Source organism: Sus scrofa, chromosome 14 (genome assembly GCF_054392235.1).
Source record: "Sus scrofa isolate SSC_HxYL_T2T_F1_AM1 chromosome 14, Sscrofa_HxYL_maternal_Yorkshire_Landrace_v2.0, whole genome shotgun sequence".
NCBI lineage: Eukaryota > Metazoa > Chordata > Mammalia > Artiodactyla > Suidae > Sus > Sus scrofa.
In genome coordinates, this window is record NC_139396.1 from 49,887,078 (window position 1) to 49,903,589 (window position 16,512).

General features: G+C 54.0%; 1 protein-coding gene across 50 annotated transcripts in view; it reads left to right on the forward strand.

Moving 5' to 3' along the window:
• NCOR2 (nuclear receptor corepressor 2) overlaps window positions 1-16,512 on the forward strand; it is a 176,720-nt gene that overhangs the window by 21,361 nt on the left and 138,847 nt on the right. For all 50 annotated transcript variants that reach the window (NM_001044576.1, XM_084993226.1, XM_084993227.1 and 47 more), the window contains 3 exon segments: window positions 5,458-5,585; window positions 7,235-7,412; window positions 14,368-14,547. In NM_001044576.1, coding sequence (NP_001038041.1) covers window positions 5,458-5,585; window positions 7,235-7,412; window positions 14,368-14,547 — 486 coding nt within the window.

Consider the following 16,512-nt stretch of genomic DNA (forward strand, 5'->3'; position numbering starts at 1 on the left):
GGACTGCGTTTCCTAACTTCACCTCCAGCTGCATGTGGCTGTGAAGATGGGCTTGCTTCCACTCTGTTAGCATTTATTGAGCACCTACTGTATACTGGGTCCTTGGGGACTTGTCAGAGGGCTCACAGGTCCCGGGCCTCCCCTGTTTGACCTTCTGGCTGCTTGGGGGGGTGGAGCATGAGGGTTTGCAGTCGTGGCTGGGGTTAAGGCTGGCTGTGCTGGCCCCTGTGTGTCTGCGCCTGGGTCTGTCCTGCTCAGCTGGTGTGGTCCCTCCTCCTGAGACAACAAGAGGAAATGGCGTGGGAGGGCTTCTCCCTCCGTGAGCTAGATGGTTTTGCATATGAACCCACTGGCCCAGCCTGGGGGTTGTCCCAGACACAGTGGCCTCTTGAAGAGTTGGGGCCCCCAGATGCTTTTCAGAGCTAGCTCTGATAAACGGGCACATCTGGAGACCCCACCTGAGAACGTTCCTCTGGAGAGCGTCATCAGAGTCTCCCAAACACCCAGCAAGAGCGCCTCAAGTTTTATCATCCTATTTTACAGATGAGGAGACTGAGGATAGGTGGTTAGATAACAGGCCTCAGGTGAAATCACTGTGAGAAGGTGGTCGGCTTCAGCCGCAGGACCCCGGGCCCCCGTGAAACAGATGCTTCTGCTTACTGGTCACCTGCCGTGTGTCTGGGGCCAAGGAATATGCTCCTGGGGTCATTTATTACTATGTACTGTCAGCACCTTCATGGTCGCAATACCAAAAGTAAGCATTCTCATCCACTGAGTGCTTACGGCACTCGTGTTTATGCCCTTTATATGTACACTCGCTCCTCCAATCACTGAAGCAAGGGTGCTCTTACCGCCTTGCATTTGATAGATGGGGAGGGAACATTTTGCAGGTGGGGGAGCAGGACAGGTGGCTTAACGATTCTGAGCCTCAGTTTTTCATCCATAAAATGGGGGTGACGAGTGCATCTGTCTCCTGGATTCTCCTGGGGATTAAATGTGATGATCTGTGGAAAGTCCTTACGACAGTGCTTGGCAAACTCAGCCAGATGTGTCCAATTGCAAAACCGTCACCCTTACTATAGCTGCCTGGAGGGGCTGCCGCCCCCAGGGGCTTCTGGAGGATGCCTCTGGTTTCTCTTCTTTCTCATCCCCTCCTGCCCAGTCCCTCCCCCTCTCCCATACATACCTTCCCCACAGGCCGGGCCTGTTAGTCCTCAAGTCCCTTTATTTTACCCTGCTGTCCTGCCGTCTCCCCTGTCCTTTGCCCCAGCTGGGCCCTCTCCCAGTCATTTGGGGTCACTGGCTGATCGCAGACACCTCCCACTCTTTTCCCACTGGGTCCTCAGTGACGCAGAACGTGGCTGGGCAAGACCAAGTGGTCACCACTTTCTCCAGGTAGGAGGCTGAGGCCAGGGGTACTCGGGGGCCCTGGGCAGCTCTGAGGTTGTAGGGGGGCGTCCTTATCCTGTGTGGGGACAGCAGTGGAGCCCTGTTTCCTGACCATGCTGCCTTGTGCTGGGGTGGCCCAGCACTCCCCCGTCCCCCATTCCCCCATTTGTTATTGGGGCAAGAATCTGGACATCTTGGGGAAACTTGCTTACCTAGAGGAGCCGCTGTTCCTTGGCTGGTGGGGGATGAGTGTTTCAGCCTAATCTGGAGGCTCCCCAACTCTCATTCCAGCCCTGTGCCTCCAACCCATATGGGCAGGGTTTATGAGGTACCCCTCCCCCCCTTTTCTGAGTCTTTGGAAGACAGAGGGTGAAGGAAAAGGGAAGTTGAGGCACAGAAAGACAAGTGCCCCATCCATGGTCCAGGGGGCATCCGAGGGTCCCAGCTCCTTGAACAATAATTGAGGGAGGTCTGCTGGGATCACGGGGTGGGGCCTGGACCCAGTTATCCGTGACCTTCCCAGGACTCAGCTCCCTCCCACACACGCTCCAGATAGGCTTCTATCCAGGGTGGCACCTCCTGGCCCTGGAGGCATCTTCCCAGGCATCCTGGGCATGGAGCTGCTTTGATAGCAAGGCCTCCCAGGAGCCGGAAAGACCTCCAGATATGGCTTTAAACCCCTGTTCCTCCCATTTTGCTGAATGGCCTTGGGCTGCTCACTTAATCCCTGGGTGCAGCCATTGGCACTAGGAGCCTTGTGGGCCTGAGCATCACTGGCGAATGTCCACAAGGTGCCTGGGGGGTGGTGTCTGCATGTGGCAGTCATCTCCTTTCTCCTGGTGGGTGGCAGGAGACTGAGGAGGGTCTGGACTCAGAGACAGGCCTGTGCTTTGGCCTGCGTCATCTCTGGGCCGCCTGGTGTCTTATGCCAGTGCAGATGGAGAGTGAATTCCGGCTGTGCTTGCAGACCCTGGAAAGCCCCTGCTTCCCCTGCCCTGGCCTCAGGCACACTCCAAGCCAGTCTCCATGCAAGGCTCGCTCAGTCTCACCTGCTCCACTTGCAGAACCTCTCTGTGCCCTGTTCCCTCCATCTCTATGGTCTCCTCTTCCCTCCCCCACAGTATCAGGACCCCACATCTTTCCCTGAGGGTCCTGGCAGACCCCTGGCACTGAAGATCTCCCAGGATTGAGGGTCCCAACACACCTTCCCCTCCTTGTCTCCTTTCCTGCCTGTTAAGGTCCTTTCCAGCTCTCCACAGCCCAGCTCAATTCTGCCTTCTCCCCCAAGTTCCCTGGTACCCCCAAAGCGCCCTTGAGTTCCTGCAAGCCTCACGCTGAATGAATGTGTTAAGGTCAAAAGATGTAGGGTCTGAATCCCAGCACGGTTCCTTCCTGCTGTGTGGCCTTCGGCAAGTTACTTAACCTCTCTGTGCCTTTGTGTTAGAAGGGTGTTTAAGAGCGCAGGCTCTGGAGCCAGATTGCTCCTTCACATCCTGCCTCGGTGATGTCTTAGCTGTGAAACAAGTGGCCTTAGCGCCCCGTGCCTCAGTTTCCCATCGGTTGAGAGAGGGTGGTTAGAAGACTGTGAGGATCTAGTTGATTGTGCGGAGGCTTCCGCATGCACGTTACAGCGCAGTGATGATGATTCTGATGATGCTGGCATGATGACAACCTGCCTGTTAAGGTCCTTTTCCAAATGGCCCCCAGGGTGCACTGTGGGCTTTTCCTCTAGAAGAGGGATTGGCAAATCTCCCCTGGAGATATTTCAGGCTTTCCGGACCACGCAGTCTCTGTCACAACTCCTCGGTGCTGCCACCGTCCTAGCGCGAAAGCAGCTCAGCCAACGCGGACAGGAATGGCCGTGGCTGTGTGCCAGTGACACTTGACGCAATGGGCTGAGCCTGGCTTTGGCCTCGGGCCTCGTTTGCTGACTCCTGCCCTAGATCAGTGTTTATCAGACTCTGTGGGAAGGACCAGTCTGTTTCATTTCCACTTTGTCACAAACGGATACTTCTGCACGTGACCCTGTTCTCGGGTGTGGGGACGCACGCTGGCCATGCACTGGGATGCTGCGGTCTTGTCAACACGCTCTCAAGTAGACTGAATTCTCTCGACTTCCCGCTCCCCCAGACCAAGCGTCACAGACCCAGGAGGCTGCCTGGACCACAGGGGGACAAGTGCCCATGTAGAGGGAGCAGACGGGGTTGAAGTGCTTTGTTAACTCTAGGAGGGTTCTCATGCTTCCGGCCGGAGCGCCCGGAGTCTTTAGGCTGTGACCACAGTGAACCCCACTCTGGGTCTGTTTCTCCTTTGGGGTCTCCCCAGTTCTTGGCTTCCTGTGACCCTCCAGGGGGTCCCTGGGGTAGAGGTCAGTGTGGGTGCTGCAGAAATGGCCCCTAAGATGCTCCTTGGAGGGGCTGTACCATGAGCTCATCTTGCCTGGCTCCCACACTGGGAAACCACGGCCAGAGGGTTCAGACCTCTGCCTTGGGGCTCCTGGGGGCCGTGTGCCTTTTCCCGTTTCGACTGGCCATGGTGGGTGCCGTCCTCCCGAGGTCCTCTCCCCAGGGATGGGGCTGTCTGCTTCTCTGCCGCTTTGTTCACTTTGCTTTTGTGTGAGAGAGAGTCTTGCTCCCTGCAGACTGCAGAGCTGCCCGCTTCCTTCTCACACCCCTGCATGCGTGCGTGCATGCACACACCAGAGCTGTGCCTGGCAACCTCTCTCCAGCCCTTCCTCCTTCCTTCGTGAGCTCTGGGTGCCTTGTGTTAGACATCATGGGGTGTGGGAGAGGGCGCAAGCTGAGCCCTTCTCTGCCTTCTGGAAGCTGCCCTCCGCCTTGGGGGCCACCTTTGGAGAGTTAAGAGGGATTTGTGGTCAGGGGCACAGAGGCCTAGGTGGGGCATACATTTCAATGATGGGGAAACCGAGGCTTGGGGATTTGACTGATGGACAGATACCTCTAGCCTAAGGCCTTGCATCTTCTTGCTTCCACATCAGGGCTGCCCGGGAAGGCCCTTCCCTTGACATTTCCAGCCTCTGGGCTTTGACAGGATCCCTGTTGATTCTGCTTACTCATCCTCCTGCTTCCCAGCCTCTTACAAGCTTTGGTTTTGGAGGGTCTGAAACATACATTCTAACACACCTACGTGGTCTCGTCTAATTCTCTTTGCAGAAATAACTGCTTAAAAAAAAAAAAAAGCCAGACAGCAAAAAGATGACTGGATTTTTATGGAAAATTGGGAGAATTAAGAAAGACGCCAAGAAGAAAATAATCACCTACAATCCCACGCTCTCCCAAGCCTTACTCTTGTCAGACATCACTAATTGATTGCCACCCTGCAGTATAACTGAGTGTTCTTGGCAGACAGGACTAATCGATTTGGACTGGTACACAGGGGAAGCCTGTCCTGTTTTCTCCTTTGAAAGGGTGTTTTTTTTTTTTTTTTTTTTTTTATGTGTCTCAAATCAGAATGTAGTTGCTAAATCAGGATACATCTAATTCGTTAGTGTTTAATTTGTCTGCAGATGATAATGGATATTGGATAGCATTTTACTGAAAAGGGGAGTTTTGCCTAAGGTTATCCTTCTGACTTTGATCTGTGTATGTGACACCAGTGTGTGGGTTCTCCTCCTGCAAGACGGGGGACTCCCACAGTGGCATTTTGTTTTGGAACCTGGTCTTTGAGCCTCGTGTCGCCTTGTCCACAGTCCCCTGGCATGGTTCCCCATGTCTTGCTGTGTCACTTGCGCCTGTAGCAGACGTACAGGTCGTACCTTTTCCCGGTTGTCTCTGCTAACATGCAGGCTCAGTCATCTCATCTGCAAAGAGGCTAGAACGTGGAGGCTGTGGCAGGACTGGGTGCCCCTTAGCTGAAGGTGACCCTTCTCCTTGTTGAGTAGTCCCAGGAATGTCCTCTGGCCAGACCCAGCCTGAGGGCCCGGTAAGGATGCTGGAGGGTCCCCGGGGTGCAGGAGCAGTGCTGGGCAGGGGGCTCTGGCACCTCCTGGCTGTGCGGCCAGCCTGCAGGGGTGTGGATGCTCACTGGCCTCCCTGTGCTCTGCTGCAGGATGTCGGGCTGCTCGAGTACCAGCACCACAGCCGTGACTACACTTCACACCTGTCACCCGGCTCCATCATTCAGCCCCAGCGGAGGAGGCCCTCCCTGCTGTCTGAATTTCAGCCCGGGAATGAAAGGTGAGATGGGGCCCACGCATCCACTTCTCAGACGGGGACGTGGAGTCCTGTGCCCACAGGGAGCTTGCAGGGTTGGTGTTAAACAAGGGGGTGGCAGGCTGTGCCCTGGTCCTTGTGCAGCCAGGATTGGGGCGAGGATGGGGAAGGGCAGGGAAGAGCCACACGGCCCTCGGGTCTGCAGTGGTCTCCAGGTGTGTGGCCCAGACAGGAGTTTAGGGCCTGACTTAATCCAGTATGATATCATCTCAGCTAATTACATCTGCAAAGACCCCACCTCCAAATAAGGTCACATTCTGACGTACTGAGTTAACACGAATGTGGAGGGACTCAAACCTACTATGGTGCCTTTTGCATATTTAAATGAAGAAGCCACGTGCTCCTGCCAGGCCTCTAGTGATTGTGAAGCTGATGGCTCTGAGCTGGGCAGAAGGGGCATCTTGTGACCTGGCTTTGGTGAGAGAAATGGAAGGAAAGGAAAGCATTACAGCACAGCCCCGCCCATGTTGCCATGACATCCACTCACCTCATGTGTACAGATTGAGCACCTGTTGCCAGGCCCTGGGATCCAGCAGTGAACTAGATAGATGCATATCCCTGCCCTTGTTGGATGGACATTCTGGGGCAGGGGAGGCAGCCAGCAAACGCACACAAACCAACAAGCAAATGGTGAGGGCTGTGAAGATAAAGAAAACAGGTGGCTGAGTTCCCCTTGTGGCTCAGTGGGTTACGAGCCTGACTAGTATCCATGAGGATGCAGGTTCTATCCCCAGGCTCACTCAGTGGGTTAAAGATCTGGTGTTGCTGTGGCTGTGGCAAGGCTGGAAGCTACAGCTTTGATTAGACCCCTACTTGGGAGCTTCCTTATGCCGCAGGTGCAGCCCTAAAAAGGCAAGAAAATAAAAGAAAATAGGTGATGTGATGAGGTAGGACTGGTTGGCAGGGAGACTGCTGTTAGGAGGCAACACCTTGTGCACTGAGACAGGATGGAGAAGAGTCAGCATGGAAGGAGCTGGTATGTGAATGTTCCAGCCTGGCAGGTGCAAAGGCCCTGAGGCAGGGATGCAGTGGGCAAGGCAAACAAGATCCTGTTTCAGTGCAGAGTCAGACCCAGTAGGTCTGAGCTGGGACTCAAGATTCTGCATTTTTTTTTCTTTTTACGGCCGCACCTGCAGCATATGGAAGATCCTGGGCTAGGGGTTGAATTGGAGGTGCAGCTGCCAGCCTTCACCACAGCCATAGCAACATGGGATCCGAGCCGTGTCTTCAACCTACGCAGCAGCTTGTAGTAATGCTGGATCCTTAATCCACCGAGTGAGGCCAGGGATCGAACCTGCATCCTCATGGACACTATGTCAGGTTCTTAACCCACTGAGCCACAACGGGAACTCCAAGATTCTGCGTTTTTAGCCAGCCCTGAGGGCCACACACAGTGGTGAGGGAGTGGGGAGCCGCCAGTACATTCTCTTGCTATGAACTTAGTTGGTGAATGTTGACTTGAAGAAAGACAAACCTCTGTTTGAGTCCTGCCTTGCTGCGCCCCCTAGAATGGATGGGCATTCCTCTCGCAGACAGAAGGGGGCATGGCTCATGGGTAGCTATCAGCGGGAAGAGCAGCAGATGTGATGGCCCTGTGCCCTTGCCTCCTGCAGGTCCCAGGAGCTTCACCTGCGACCGGAGTCCCACGCGTACCTGCCTGAGCTGGGCAAGTCAGAGATGGAGTTCCTTGAGAGCAAGCGTCCTCGCCTGGAGCTACTGTCCGACCCTCTGCTGCGGCCCTCACCCCTGCTGGCTGCTGGCCAGCCTGGGGGCTCTGAGGACCTGTCCAAGGTAAGACCTGCCCACTGGCCAGCAGCTCCTCTGAAGGTTTGGGCTCTGCTGCGATCTGGTGGGGAGTAAGGGAAAGGGTGGTATGCTGGGCTTGGGGGAGGGACCAGGCACAGGGTGTGCAGAGGCTGGGCAGTGAGAGGAGAGTCCAGGGACCAGGTCGGCTCTGTGGGCCATTTCTTGCCTGGGGAGGGACAGCGACCCACCCCCACCCCATGTGTCCAGCCCATGGGGGCCCCATGCCCACAGCGCCCTCGAGGGCTCTTTGATTTCACTCTTCTTTAAATAGAAAGCTGAGCTGAGATAGTGGGAGAGAGAGTGTGCATAGATTAAGCTCCTGTGGTTTGCTGTTGCCAGAGGTTTTTCTGCTATTTCAGTGAACCTCAGGACTGCAGAGGCTAGAATAGAAACTTGTTTGGTCTCTGTGTAAGTGGAGGAATTGCAGCCAGTGGCCCAGGTGTTTCTGTCCTCTAGGGTCCCCCAGCCGCCTCCAGAGGGTTATTTCACTGTGACTGGCTAGGGTGGGGCAGGATCTATGGCCAGGTGACACACTCGTCCTTGGCAGGCTGCATGATGGATATCCATTTTGCACGAGCTGAGCAGTGCCATCATGCTCCTTTGTGACCAGGAGGACACACATTAGCTCATTAACGGCCTCCCAGCTGCTGGGTGAGGTCAGTGCTCATCTTACTGCAGCACCAGTGGGGGAGGGTGGGGACTGGGAGCCAGGCCAGGGGAGGGAAGTGGCCCACTTAGGCCTGCTGGATCCTCTTCTCTGCCTCTGACTGACACTGGGTGGGATTTCAGGTTGAGGCAGGTCCTTTATCGGGGGCTGGCAGGACAGGGGGATCCTGGAGTGGTCGGGATAATGATCACAAGCTAACACTGAGCCCCTGACTGTGTGCCCGGTACTTTGCCAAGTGGGTGTCATTCCACTGAGCCTTCCCAGCCTGATCTGCGACCACCTTTATAGAGGGGGCCCCCGGTGGGAAGAGCCACTCGCCCATAATCATGGGGGGGTGCCCGGGTCTGCAGCCCAGCCCTGCCCACCAGGCTGTCCTGCTGCGGGCTTCCTGTGTGAGCCGCCCTCCTCCCTCTGCCCAGTGCCTGTCGCCCTCTCGTTGGCATCCTTCTCGCAGTTTCTTTGACCTCCCAGCCTCCTAGGAGGGGTGTTGCCATGCGAAAAGCTGCTCTGAAGTGGGTCTTGGGCGGTAGGCGAGGGGTGTGTGTAGGGGGGCATAGGGCCACCAGGGAGGCTTGATGTCCTCACAAGGGACTAGCGCCTCGAGAGGGCCATGTCCCTGTGCTCATGTTCACTTCTGCCCAGAGAGCTGACTGCTGGGTGTCTCTGGCCAGCCCTTTCTGGCCTCTGCTTCCTGCCGTGAAGCTTTCCAGAATGAGGCTCCTGAGAGTCTCTATGCCTGACAGTGGCTCTGTGAGTCCTTCTGCTTGGCCATCTCCTTCTTGGGCTTCCCTGGGGTGCTTCCTCTCCCTCTGTGGGTCTCAGTTTCTGTAGCTGTCACTGTATATCTCTGACCCTGTGTCTCTGTCTCTCTCTGCCTGTGTGTGTGTGTGTGTGTGTGTATCTGTCTGTCTCTATTTCTCTCTATCTCTGTCTCTTTGTCTGTCTGTCTCCCTGTTCTCCTCCTGGACCCCATGGGTGCAGGGGAGGGATGGTCCCAGGGTTGGGGCCTGGTTGGACCAACTACTGTAATTGCTCCAGGCTGTTCAGAGCATGTGGAAAGTTTGAGCGCATTTTGGGCAAGGGAAGAAGCCAGGGGAGAAATACAAGTCTGAAGGAGCTCAGATGTTTTTTGCGTCTGCTCTGTGGAATTCAACTGGATACATGAGACAGGAATTTGATGGGATTTTTTTTTTTTTTTTTAAACAACACCCCCTCCCTTCCCTTGGCCCCTGCTGTGCTCCTTTTTCGTATAAAAATGTTCTGTTTTATAATGCTTCCCTACCCTTGAGCCTCTGGAGTCCTGTGGCATCAGAGGCTTCCTTTGCAATTCACCACACTTTGTTCTGGGGACTTTAGAATCATCACAAACGGCAACATTTCTGAAAGTTTCTTTGTCTGTTGGGGCCCTGTTGGCTGAAAAGGACAGAAAACCCATGTCAAACTGGCTTAGGCAGGAGTCTTGGCTTATAACTGGAATCTAGGGGGTAGTTGGCTTCAGGCACAGCTTGATCCAGGTGACATGATGTCACCAGCTCCTGGTCTCTGTTCATTTCTTGGCTCTGCTGTCCTGCACGTGGTTTTGGTGGGTTAACAAGAAGGCAGTTTGAGACTCCAGACCTTCCTCTGCCCACATTCAAGGCTGACAAAAAGAGAGAAAGCTATGTCTCCACATTTCCAGACCAAAGCTGTTTATCTCCCTGCCATTAGTTAGGGCCATGCCCGTCCTGGAACCCATCATTGCGATGAAGGGTGTGGACTGTGCGTGCCTGGGGCCGGCCCTGCCCTTTCCTGGGGCTGAGACCAGGAGATCCAGGGGTCCTCTTCAGCCCCCAAGGCTTTCACTCCCTCTGGTCTGTAATTTTACATAATGAATTTTTCTGTCTCATGTTGGCCTGAATTTTTACACCAAGAGTATCCAATGGGGAAAATGATGCCAACTGCTACCTAGAGACTGGTAAGGGGATTGGATTATTGTTTTTCTCCTGCGGGTTTGGATTGAAAGGAAGGCCAGCGGCCATTGGGAGAATCATCTGGAGAATCATCTGAAGCCAGTAGCCAGGCTCCCTGGGTCCCATTCCTGGAAAACCCGGCACTGCAGGAAGCACTCTTTGCTCTCTGGGTGTGCTTCCTCTGTTCAGATTGAAGTGAAATTCACACAACGTGAAATTAACCACATTGAAGGGAATAATGCTATGGCATTTCCTGCATTCATGGTGTTATGTACCCCCTCTGTCTAGTCCCAGAACATTTTTATCACTCCCCCCGCAAGAAACCCTATTACCCATCGGCAGAGACTTCTTCCCTGGCCTCCTCCCAGCCCCTGGCAACCACCACTCTGCTTTCTCCCTATGGATTTGCCTTTTCTGGACACTTTCTCTCACTCTGCCCAATGTTCTTAAGGTTCATTCCTGTGGTACCACGTGTCGGTCCATCACTCCTTTTCATGGCTGAATCCTGTTCCGTTGCACGGAGAGACCGCACTTTATTTGTTTGTCAGTTGAAGGATCCACCTGTGCAGTTTTGCTGAGCATAAAAGCTAAGCCTGAACCTGAAGGAAGGAGCCATTGAAGAAGACAGCTTTTACCCACTAAGAAAAGGGAGTTCCTATTGTGGCTCAGCGGGTTAAGAATCTAACTTGTATCCATGAGAATGTGGGTTTGATCGCTGGCCTCGCTCAGTGGGTTAAGGATCTGGCATTGCCGTGAGCTGTGGTGTAGGTCGCAGACACAGCTCAGATCTGACGTTGCTGTGGCTGTGGTGAAGGCTGGCAGCTTCAGCTCTGATTGGACCCCTAGCCTGGGAACTTCTATATGCTGTGAGTGCGGCCCTAAAAAGAGAGAGAATTTAAGAAAAGGTTTCCAGCAACTTTTCCAACAGTTCCTAGCAGTTGCTAGCCACTCCATCTCATTCTCGCGCTTCCCCCGTCAGCTTTGGAGACAGAAACCTCCTTTGGCTCATGTCATTTTGAGAATGATTCCTGAGTTGGATGAGCTGCTTTAGGGTGTCCTGGCCCCAAAAGCCTTCTGTCCACAGTCCTCACTCTTGCTTTGCTTTTCTCCCTTCCCGGTCCCAGTGCAAGATCCAAGGGGGGCTGGAGAGGTATTTCCTACAGCAAATAATAAGACTGGGCCCTGGAAACTGTGTTGCCAAAACCTTTTGTCTCAAGAACCCTGAGAAATGAGAGTTCCCGTTGTGGCTCAGCAGAAACAAAGCTGACTAATATCCATGAGAATGCGAGTTCGATCCCTGGCCTTGCTCAGTGGGTTAAGGATCCAGCGTTGCTGTGAGCTATGGTGTAGGTCGCAGACACAGCTCAGATCTGACGTTGCTGTGGCTGTGGGGTAGGCCAGCAGCTGTAGCTCCGATTTGACCCCTAGCCTGGGAACCTCTATATGCCACAGGTGTGACCCTGAAAAGCAAAAAAAAATAAAGAATCCTGAGAAATGATTGAGGCTGTCCAAGGAGACTAGCTAAGCACCATGGGGCCGGGGGAAATGGCGGATCTCAATGAAGGGCTGGGGAACAGGGTGTGGAGCAAGGCTCTGATTCCAGTGGGCACGCAGGTGAAGCCAGAGGGCACGGCTGTTGCAGAGGCCTAGAGGTACCAGAGTGTGCAGGCTGCCTCTAGTTTGGCATATGTGGGGTCAGGCTTCCAGCCCCTATGTTCACCGGCTCGGCCTTCCTACTGGGGAGCAATTCGGGCCTCACACTATACCACACACCCCCTACCCCAGAGTATTTTTCTAGGGGATTTTTCTTCCACAGAGTTTTGCCTCTGATTTCAGGGGGTCTTGGACCCTGGAAAGGATCTTGTTCTTGCTTTTCTGCCCAGCCCCATGGCTCTGTTAGATAAATGTAAGGTGGAGACCTCATTTCTGCTCTGGGAGCCCCTGCAACCTAGTTGCACACTCTGCCTGCTTCTGGAGAGTTCTGACTGAGGCCTGGTTTCTCCTGTCCTATGCCCTCTAAGTCAAGGCTCCACCGCTTTGTGGCTGGTGACCTCAGGCACATTATTGAACCTCACTGGGCTTTAGTGTCCTCATCTGGAAAAGGAGGAAAACCGAATATCCACTACCTGGGTGGGCTGTGACAATAATGTGAGTTAAGTGTACCAGGTGGCAAACTCAGCAAGCTCCAAACCTGGCCCTCGGCTTGGGTTTGTAAATAAAGTTTTATTGACACCCAGCCATGCCTGCTCTGTTGTGTCCTGTCTGTGGCTGCTTTCCCACTTCAATGGTGGGTGAGTACTTGGGACAGAGACCATCTGGTGGGGAAAGACTGGACGCTTTTTCCATTTGGCCCTTTACAGAGAGTGTGCCAACTGCTGGCATAGCGCCGTACCAGGCCTGTGCCCACAAGCCTCATCGAGTGTGCCATGGGGAGGAAGTGGCCGTCCCCTAGGAGAATGCAGCAGGGTTCAGGGGGCCGGGTGTGCTGAGGATTGAAATAGTGCCTGGTTCAGTTTCCTGGGTGTCCCTAAGGAGCACCGAGGGTGCATCAGAGCCATGTCAGGGTCGCATCAGGGTTGGTGAAGGACTTGAAGACTTTCCTGCCTTTGCCCCAAGGGTTCCGGGTGAGTGAAGAGCCTGGGAGGCTCGACACCAGCTCTCTCCATGTCTCCGGTGGAAATGATGAGGCCAGGAGGCCAACCCAGTGTGATCTCAAGGCCCTTTGGCCCCTTGGACTGAGGTGGGGCCTCTGTGTGTGGATTTAGGACCGAGACGGCGAGGCGAGGGGCAAGGGTGGACTTGCAATGGCACAGCCTCTGCTTGTCTTGGGATGGGGGGGCGGTGCTTGGCAGCCTCAGGGCTGCAGTTGTCCCAGGGAATAATGTGTCCTCTGTCCTCGGGCTGCAGCTGCTGTGGGGGTAGGGAGGCAGCAGCCTGGAGCTCCTCCTGGGGCCTCCTCTGCCAGCAGCTGCCGGCTTGGCCTTGGGGATGGCACGGGGTGGGGGTGGGGGGTGGGGGGCAGGACGGTCCCAGCCAGCGTCTGTGGAGCACTTCCAGACTGCCAGGCTCTGAGCAGAGCACTTTGCACACATTCACGCATTGGAGCCTCAGCACAGCTGGAGGCAGGAATTGTCCCATTGTACAGATGAGGAAACAGGGCTGGGAGCCCGTGCATGATCTGCTTGTGGTCACGATGCTAGGAGGCGGCAGAGTAGGTGGGGATTTGAACCCAGGGCCGCACAGGTGAGAGCTCCTGGGGCGAGGACCGTGTTGGTTTGCTTGTTTACCTCCTCCCCAGCATGCTCCCAGCACAGCTTTCCTTGGTGGAATGAAGAAGTCACCGAATACCCCAATGAAGGATTCCCTTGTTTGTGTAACACGTTTTTAAAAACAGCTTCATTACATAAAGAGTCACGCTCAGTGAAGGAAAAGCAGAAAAACAGGGGTAAATAGAAAGAAGGAAGTGAAAATACCCCCTTCTCTCCTGCTGTCCCAGCAACTACTTTTTGCATGTATGTATCCTGTTCTCCTAGTTTTCCTGTGTGTCCGTGTATATTTTCTACAAAACAGGGTTTGCTCTGTGTATGATATTCTGTAACTTGCTAAGTATCTTGAATAAGTGCTCATGGAGGGTCATCTGAGGCCAGGCCTCAGGGGTTTGGGGGTTCTGGGTCTTGGTGCCTGCTCTCTAGGAGTTTAGTCTAGGAGTTCCCGTCGTGGCTGTGGTTAGTGAATCTGACTAGGAACCATGAGGTTGCGGATTCGATCCCTGGCCTTGCTCAGTGGGTTAAGGATCTGGCGTTGCCATGAGCTGTGGTGTAGGTCCCAGACACGGCTCACATCCCCTGTTGCTGTGGCTGCGGTGTAGGCTGGCAGCTGTAGCTCCAACTAGACCCCTAGCCTGGGAACCTCCATGTGCTGCAGGAGCAGCCCTAGAAAAGGCAAAAAGACAAAAAAAAAAAAAAAAAAAGGAGTTTAGTCCAGTGGAAGGACATAGTCAGCGTAAGTGGAGTAAGAGAGGAGTCTTAAGGGAAAAGGGAAGAGGGAGGGCTTCACGACTTGGGGAGGTTGAGAAAACTCAGAAGGAGGAGGAGAGAAAGGATCTGGACTGTGCAGAAAGCTGGGAAGGAAACACCCGCCAGGGCAAAGGCAAGGAGGTGGGATCAGTGAGCAGCCCCATGCCTGGGACGTGGGGCCCAGCATGCAGATGCCTGGTGTGCTGGCTCCTAAATCATGGCTAGAAACTTGCCATGTGTTGGGGGGCATCGCTGGCTGGGGGGGTGTCCCCTAGTCTGATGCCACACCTGTTTCCTCGCCACCATAGGACCGCAGCCTCACAGGCAAGCTGGAGCCTGTGTCTCCTCCCAGCCCCCCGCACGTTGACCCTGAGCTGGAGCTGGTGCCTCCAAGGCTGTCTAAGGAGGAGCTGATCCAGAACATGGACCGGGTGGACCGTGAGATCACCATGGTGGAGCAGCAGATCTCCAAGCTGAAGAAGAAGCAGGTGCGTTTGGGTGGGGAAATGGCAGATCTGATTTCCTGGTCTAGCAGCAGCAGCCACTGAGAAGATAACACTAGGAGTAAGAGTAGTGGTGAGTGTGCCCTGAGCATTGCCATGTGCTGGCTCATTTTTATGCCCTTTACTCTTGTTGGACAAGAGAGCTGTTTTGTGTGGTGCTGTCCAGTGGAGCTTTTTCTGTGGTGACGGAAATGTCTTGGATCTGCACTGCCCGGAATGATAGCCACTACCCATGTATGACCGTTGAACACCTGAACTGTGCCTAGTGCAGCTGAGGACCTGAGTTTTTAATTTAGTTTAATTGGAATTAAATGAAATTGACACTTGAATAACCACAAGTGGCTACCATACTGGATGGCAGAGGAATGATGGGTGGGAGGTCAGCATTTACAGCCAGGCTGTCCAGTGATGTTGGGGGGGCAGTTGCTTCTCTGTGCCTCACTTTCCTCATCCATAATGTGGAGGAAAATATCACGTGACTCTGGCCCTGGCTCTGAAATCTGAGTGAGCTGGGCCTCTTAGCTCTGCCTAGGAACATTCACCTCCCTGAGACTCGGTTTACTTATCTGTAAAATGGGCACAGACAGGACGTCATCTCATAGGGTTGTAAGGAGGGGATCTTAATATAATATAAAGTATAATATAAAGTATACTTATATACTTTCTAAGTATAATATAAAGATTAATTATACTTAAAAATTTTACATTTTACTATGAACTGATAGGCAGTTAATTGATGATCTGCATTTTCCTGGCTCTTCTCCTACTTCCCTCCTGGGCATCTTCACGTGTCTGCTCAGATGTCCCTTCCCCCTCCCCAGCCATCCTCTACCTGAGGGGTCAGCAAATCCATCCAGATCTGGGTTGATGCTGTTTTTGTAAATAAAGTTTTATTGGCACTTAGCCACATCCATTTGTTTGCGCGTCGTCTGTGGCTGCTTTTGTCATTCAACTACAGAGTTGAGTGGTCACAACGGAGACAATGTGGCCAGCAAAGCCCAAGATAGTTACTTTCTGGGTCTTTACAAGGAAAGTTTGCCCTCCCTGCTCTGTCCTGTCACCCCACTTGATGGCATCACCATTTGAATTAATGAGTATTTCACTTTGTGACATAGTGATCTTTTCACAACTGCAGTGTGAAAACAGGGTTCTTGTCTCCTGTTCCCTGCTGGGCCCCTAGCAGTGCGGGCATGTAGTGGCTGCTCCTCAAAAACTATTGACCGAGGAGTTCCTGCTGTGGCTCAGTGGGTTAAGAACCAGCTAGTGTCCACGAGGATGCCGGTTCCATCCCTGGCTCAGCAGGTTAAGGAGCTAGCATTGCCGTGAGCTATAGTGTAGGTCACACATGCGTCTTGGATTCTGTATTGCTGTGGCTGTGGGCTAGGCCAGCAGCTGCAGATCTAATTTGACCCCTAGCCTGGGAACTTCCATATGCCGCAGGCACGGCCCTAAAAAGAGAGAGAAAAACTTGACTGAGTCAATGTGACAGTGTCTTGACTCTGGGGAGCATCTGGGTTACCCTGGGGGAGGCAGGGTCAGCCCTGATCCCCTCCAGGTAAGGATGCGTGGGCTCTGCATAGGTTCATGGGCCCACCCTGCCCACTATGGGCAGTAGAAGGAAAGCTGGTGAGAGATGCTTCCTGGATTTTTGGAAGATGTACAGGGGTAGGGGGTTGTTGATTCCAAGAGGCCTTGGGGCTGTTGCTTGCTGGGATGGGGGTGGGGGGGTGGGGGAGCTGAGGATGGTCCAGCAGCTGGGTTGGTCATGGAGACTCATTCAGCTGTCTCAGACCCGGGGGGGCAGTCTGTGGGTCTCCAGGAGGCCGACTCAGTGTGTGGGTAGGCAGGCCCTGGTTGAGTCTGGCAGGCATCGCCAAGGCCTGTGGCGTTTGGGGATCTTTAGTCCCCCTAGACCTGGCTTTGGGATGAGGCTGAGTCGTGTGTACACTT